General features: G+C 43.5%; 1 protein-coding gene across 1 annotated transcript; it reads right to left on the bottom strand.

The window, feature by feature from the left end:
* Positions 1 to 933: 933 nt before the first annotated feature.
* Positions 934 to 6,367, bottom strand: LOC136653912 (vomeronasal type-2 receptor 26-like; the record flags this gene model as incomplete). The annotated part of the gene is made up of 4 exons (XM_066630783.1): positions 6,224 to 6,367; positions 3,786 to 4,013; positions 2,967 to 3,084; positions 934 to 1,799 (listed from the first exon to the last, which is right to left on the bottom strand). Coding segments are annotated over exons 1-4 (1,356 nt in total), but the record flags the coding sequence as incomplete, so codon positions are not given.
* Positions 6,368 to 7,206: the final 839 nt, after the last annotated feature.

Here is a 7,206-nt window from a genome sequence, read left to right on the forward strand (position 1 = left end):
GTTTGTGACCTGAGGGCCCGTGATCACTCATCCCTGGTCCTAAATGGGTGCCATTTAGCTATCCACTGCCATAAGTGAAATTGTGATGGCACAAATGTTGCACCACCTCAACGTCCTGCATTACTGGATAGAAATCTCTTTCTCTATTGTCAGGTCAGATGTCAGTGTCAGGTGCATGACAGAAGGATATCTAAGACTCATCTCCTGAAGGGATCAACAGTGAACACATTTTACTGCACCTGGGAGAAAAATGAGTGAATTCACCCTCATTTATTATATATTCTCACTGGTTTCAACCTGCTAAATGCAATACAAATATAATACAAGTTAATATTGCACAAAATTGCAAGGCACAAACTTGAAAGGGAGCAGAAGTATGAAAAGAAAATTGAAGGCCAGCCAGGTACCAAATTTATTTTTCCTTATAATCTGCTCCCTGGTGTTCAGCTCAGATTTCACCACAATAATGTAGAATTTGGGGAGAAAGATGAAACCCAACAATCCAGCAATAGAGACCAAGATGGAGACCTCCACGGCAACCATGTATTTCCCCTTGGTGCTGGAGAACATGAAGGCTGTCAATCAATCAATCAATCAATTTAAAGAAGCAGTTCACCATCATCATAATCATTTATTATTTTTTGAGCAGTTACAGACAGCTTAGGATAACTAAAGTAGATGATTGCACTTTGGAGGAGAAGGAAGGAATGAGAAATTAGATGGACCCTGAAATGTCAGATTGGTGAAAGTTGAAATGAATCTCAGGATTATGTCCAAGAGGAACAGTTGGGAATAGAGAAGGAAGTCACACGAGTTTCTATAAAACAATGGAGATATCTCAAGGGGTTCATGCACAATGCTATGGACGAAGGTACTCAAGCAATTCAGTCAGGTAACAAAGTTCTTTTTCCTTACTAAGTTCTCTTTGGTGTTCAGCTGGGGCCTCAACACAATAATGAAGAATTTGGGGAGAAAGATGAAACCCAACAATCCAGCACTAGAGACCAAGATGGAGAAGACCTCCACGGCCACCATGTACTTCCCCTTGGTGCTCAGGTAGGCTGGCACAAAGGACACCCAAACACTGCAAAAGACTAACATGCTGAAGGTGATCAGCTTGGCCTCATTGAAAGTATCAGGCAGCCTTCTGGCCAAAAAAGCCACCAAAACACTGACAAGGGCCAGGAATCCCATGTAGCCCAGAACAATGGAGAACATGAAGGCTGAGCCTTCATTGCACTGCACTATGATCTGACCTATCAGGGAGTGCACGTCAAGCTCTGGGAAGGGGGGAGACACTGCCAGCCACGCTGCACAGAGGCCAGTTTGATTCAGACAACACACCACAATGACGGACATGGCCAATCTCTTCCCTAACCATTTCCTCATCCTGTTGGCTGGTCTGGTGGCCATGAAGGCCAGGACCACAGTGAGGGTTTTGGCCAACACTGAAGAAACAGCCCCAGTGAAGGTGATGGCAAACAAAGTCTGCTGGAGAATGCAGGATGCCTTTCTGGGCTGGCCAATGAACAGAAATGTGCAGAGGAAGCAACACAGCAGGAAGAACAGCAGGGCACAGGTGATGTTCCAGTTGTTGGCTTTGACAATGGGGGTGTTCCTGTGCTGAATGAAGCTCCACACGAGCACAAGTGTGATGGTGGAGAGCAGCAGAGCAGAAGAAGCCAGAACGATTCCCAAGGGCTCTTCATAGGACAAAAAAGTGATGGCTTTGGGGATACAGTGATCCTGGTTCCCGCTTGGATGCTGGTCCTCTGGGCAGTCACTGCAATGATCTGCATCTAAAAGAAACATGCAGGGATTCAACAGTTCAAAGTGCATTTGTGTCACCTGAGCCTGTCTGGCAACAGTGCAGTCAATCATAGGATGAAGTGTGCTAATTAATACATACAAAAGAAATCACTCACTTAAATTTTTCTTTGCATCCATCCATGTTTATAAAACATCCAGGTATCCTTTGAATGTCAACCCTCAGTAAAACTGGCATCATGGGGGGCAAATTGCAGGCCAGCAGAGTTGTGTATAGGCTGCCTAGTCACCTGTAGGTCTCCTCCTCCATTTTGCTGATGCACTTCCGAGGAGAGTCAGGGAGTATTCCGAGGCAAGGTTCAAGGATTAGAGCCTGGTGCATGTTGCTGCCACCAAGATCCACCTCCTCTCTTCCCTGGCCTGATCTCTCCTCATCCACAACATGCCCCAATTCTGACTTACCGGCATCTGCAGCAATGTGGTTCCAGATCTGCAGCTGCTTTGAAGCAGATGCTTGGTTTGGCCCAGTGGTGGCACCAGCTTCACGCCATCACTGGGCCTATGAAAACGGTAGACACCTGCCCCACTGTCATAACAGTCCCATAGGACTGGGCCATACTTTCTGCTGAATTGTTGCTTTACTGATTGCATCAGTATGATGAATTGAGGATTGAACCCTAAGGGTCCAATCCTAAAGGTTCATAGCACCGGTGCTGAGCTCCAGTGCTGGCACTGGGTGCTGTAAATATGTCGTAAAGCACATTTACGGCACCCTTGGAGTAGGTAGTTCTGGATGAAGAATGCCATGTGACTGTGTGGATATAAGTGGGACCACCAGGTAGTGGTATGGCCTTTCGGTTTTGAGATTCTATTCTGAGCAGGGGAATTGAGGAAGAGATGGGGTGGGAGGGGAGTGGGAGCGGCAGAGGCCTCCACCACCAGATTCTATCCTCTGTGTATGACCTAATAGCTTGACATGAAGGTTCTCACATCGGTGCCATCAAAATAGCTGGTGCAAACATGAGAAGCCCCATAGCAGGACCTGAGACATTCCTCGGGGGAAGGGGACAAAAGTTCCTGGACGCCACAGTTCCTCTGAGTGCTGGGAAAGAAAAGATTGGGCTGGAAGACCTTTGAGCAGCTCATTTCCACAAACTTCTGGAACACCGATTGGATGGAGCATCACCTTCTTCACTTACCCAGCTGGCTGGAAATCCTCCCTTCAGAGCACTGAGCACAATCATAGCAACAGATCTGCTCCCCCTGGCGTACCACCTTTGTCTGTCCAGGATGGCAGCTCTCAGTACATGTCGATCGGGGCAGCATCTTCAAAAAACCCAAAGGAAAGTGGTTTAATATGGAAATCAACTGTTTTCTCATTGCTATAATGTTTGGTTTGTTTTGCAAGAGAATACATTAATGACATATAAGTCACATCTATATTTGACATGTGCTCCCCTAACCTCGTATTCCGATTGATTTACTTCTATATTTATATATGCTTCTTGCCAGATATTACTGAAGGTGGTTTACGTAGGCAGGCTGTAGACCCAATAAGTGTCTTTACAATATTGTTCTATGTATGAATCAAGATGTTTTCCTTCCATGGTTACTTACCTGACGTACCACCTCTTCACCATATTCAATTCAGCCTCACAATTCATAGGAAGATATGGATAAACACAAAGACAAAAGAGCATAGATATCATATGCCTGGGCATGCATGAGCTTTGCATGTATTATCCATGGTTATTCATCCTATTCTACATCCTATTCTAATGTTATTCATTATAACAAGCCTGCCCCATTTGTCCGTGTTATTCTTGCATCACTGTTATGATAACCACAGAAGTCTGACAGATCCAGAGTAAATCCCAGTGAATGCCATAGGGCTTGCTTCAGAGTAAGTGCAGCATGCACAGGAATATGAATTCCCAGACATCTGCTGAAGAGTACTTCCATGTTCTTCTGCAATTATGGAACTATAGCTCAGGAAATACATACAAGATCCTTCCCACCTGCTCAAACTTCTGATTCCACACAATGGCGCTTCCATTAACGGCAAACTCTTCTCCTTCAGGAGCCCAGGAGTCCATCTTTCCTACCCTGACTCTATGGAAAGATAGATTGTGGAATGTGATGGTGTTGACGATATCAAAACCTGTTGCCAGTTCCCCATTTTTATCAAAGAATATTTCTTCGCCCGCACTGTTGTTGAAGCGAACATTTCTCAGAAAGTGGTGAAGCTGATTGGAGAAAAAGAAAAATAATACTTAGGGGTAAACGGTTGAGCAGAAGTTCTTTTGAAATCACTGGAATCTGTGACCTTGACCTTCTGGCAATGAAGAGACTCTGATTATACATGGAGGCGCATGGCTAGGTCATTGGACACCCGGGGCTCATACATTTTTGACACCTCCCCCTGTATGACAAAATTATTTTCAGTAGTAGTCATGACATGAAATGAATAATAATCAGGGCCAGAAAATAAATACTGTGAACATTTCCTGAAAGACTGCATACAAGCAAAACCCACAAGAACATTTTTTTGTATGTGATGATTATAAACTTTGCATAGTTAAACTTTCTCAGAGTTATTCTCAGCCCTCCTCCTATTCCCAGTCCCCATTTCCACCAGAATTCACAATTCATTTAATAACCCCAAAAGTTATCCTTCAATCTATTGCTCCTCTAAATTAAGTCCCTTTCCAAATGGAAAGGACTCGGGCTCGGGCTTAGACAAACTAAAGTGAAAATATTGTCTCACTTCTAGCTCAGTCCAGTTGCATTGCAAGAGTGGATCCAAGTCCATCCATGAATGTACACAGTAGAGGCTTACAGTAAAATCCTACCTGCCATGGCTGAACAGCCCAAACATCCCCTGTGCCTCCAGTGCCCTTTAACTTATGCCTGGATATTGAAGAGTACATGGAATGTAGAGCATGCACTACAGCATGAGCAGCATTGTAGATACTGTAGCTCTCATCAGACATTTTCATTTCAAATATGGAACTGGGGAGACTGCTCAGCTTCTCCTCCCCAGTGCAGTTCCCTGTCTTTGGTAGATAGCAGTTGAACGTGGGGAGTGAACACCGAAATGCAATTGACCAAAACTCGTATGAGAAAGAAAATGCAAGCTGATGTGGATTTATTGCCTTAAGGAAGTCTTCATATCCAGGCACGTCCTTTGTGTGGGGTGTGAAGGACAAGGTACCATTGAAGGATTTGGGTGTGAATAAAAGTGGGTTTAATACGGTTGCAAAATCCCACTGAGATGTCATGATCCAAACCTTCTCTGTTGGGTCTTGCCTTACATTTTCATACAGTGCTAGAACAAATCGCAAACTCTCCATAGATTGTGAATCTCCATGAACAACAATCACGTTACTCCTGGACAAAGAGACAATAGATCTTACTTCTTCCAAACAGTCATAAAAGGGTTGGTTCTCTTCCACAAATGTCTTTAGTTCTGAAAGAACTTCTGTAAAAGCCACACAAATGTTGTTTTGGAGGAACCTGGGAAGGAGAGTCCTCAGAAATGTTTCTCCAGTGTCATTGTCTGAAACGAGGAGGCCAATCCAGTCCCATTTGAAGTGTCTAATCAGTCGAACAATCCCAGTGTACTGAGATCTTGTATTTGGGACCATCTGGTAGAGAGAAGGGAACTGAGTTCTGTCACTCAGTGCAGAGTCAAAGAAGCCATAATTGAGCTAAGTGGAAAGGCAATGAGCTTTTTAGGGCAGACAAACATCTCCCATTATTCCTAAATAAAAAGGTCCTCTCTCACATGCCTGGCAGGTTATATAGTAGATCTTTTTGTACTTTATCCTGTATGGAAAATGTGGAAGTCTCAATTTTGGGTGTAGTGTTTTGGGCAGGATGACCAAGAGGATTAGGATTAGTCATTCAGCCTACAATCCTTTCCGCACTTTCCTGGGAGCAAGTGTCATTGACTATCATGGGACTTACTTCTGAGTAGACAGGCATAGGCTTGGGCTCTCAGGATCCAATCCTGTCCAACTTTCCAGTTTTGATTCAGCTGTCATTGGATTATGCACTACATCCTGCAATGTGGGGCTTTCATGGAGGCCTCCTCAAGGTAAGGTACTTGTGAACTTTAGTTGAAAAGTGGTATATAAATACTGTTATTATTATTATTATTATTATTATTATTATTATTATTATTATTATTATTATTATTATTATTATTATTATTGGAGAAAATATTTTGCCCACATAGATTTGCTGCTAATTCAGTACAATTTATTCCCTCCTTAAAGTGGTTTTTTAAAAACTTTTGACATTTTTGTACAACACTTGATTAACATTTGACTCCAAGCTATGTGCTAAATGGGCAGAGCAGAGTCTTCTGACCGCACTTGTTGTAGCCCAGATTGTCTGCTCTCTTAGCAATCCTAGTGGCCATACCTTTCTCCTGATTATGAAACATACATACCTGTGGGATCCTGTAGATATTTAAGATGTGAGGCATCAGCTTCAAATTTTGAGGAATGAGCCCCCCGATGATGACAATGAGCTCCTTTTCCTTGCTGCAGATGTAATTAAGGGGATGCCCCTCATCTGTGAAAAGGAGACCCATAGTTCCAAAACAGGACCCCCTGGCATTGTAAGCGTTTTGAATAAATAAAAATTTCATTGTCTTGTTAGTCAAGAGGTCGACATCTTTCTCGATTTCGAACCTGGCAAACATCATGGCAAAGAGATGCTGGAAGTTCTTCGGAATTATGCTGAAATGAGACAATCACGTAGTCTTAGGCTCTGGTTCATATTCAGTATGGAGAATGGGAATGCTTCATGCTCTTTGCATAGCCCTTACTTGTGCTTAAAATCAGGTTGATGGCCCCACATGCAGCTCTGCTTTTATGAACTTTCTAACTCTCTCTATGTCCAGTTACAGGCAAGGAATTCCTGGTAACAACCTTTGATGGTCCAACAAGAAAAAGAGATGGAAAATAATATAACCCTATCACACTAGTTCCTTCTGAACAAAAGTCAGAAGGGATCTGGTCACTTGGCCCGCTGGATGTGTCCACTCATCTTCCCATAGTCTATGGGTGGTTGAACAGGATGACATTTTCTTCTCCTGGAACAAGCCAATGAGGAAAGTGGAGCCTCAGTTCCCCAACTCCTGAGAAGGGAAGGCTGGCTTGAGAGGTAACGTGTTTTGTTTCTATCATGGAACGGCTTTTTGCTCATGCCTTGATGCCCTTCAAGGGTAGAAAGGGACAAACAGATCCCCTTACAGTGCAGGGATTGTTTCATTAAAAACTGGTTTTGTTTTATTTTGGAGATGCTCTAGAGGATTTCCTGCTTACAGGCAGGGGTTTGGACTAGATGACGCTTTAGGTTCTTTCCAGCTCTAAGACTCTACTTTGCCACCATATGCATGTCTCCTCATTGTGTTCAATGGGGCTTACT

The sequence above is a fragment of the Tiliqua scincoides genome, chromosome 5, assembly GCF_035046505.1.
Source record: "Tiliqua scincoides isolate rTilSci1 chromosome 5, rTilSci1.hap2, whole genome shotgun sequence".
Lineage (NCBI taxonomy): Eukaryota > Metazoa > Chordata > Lepidosauria > Squamata > Scincidae > Tiliqua > Tiliqua scincoides.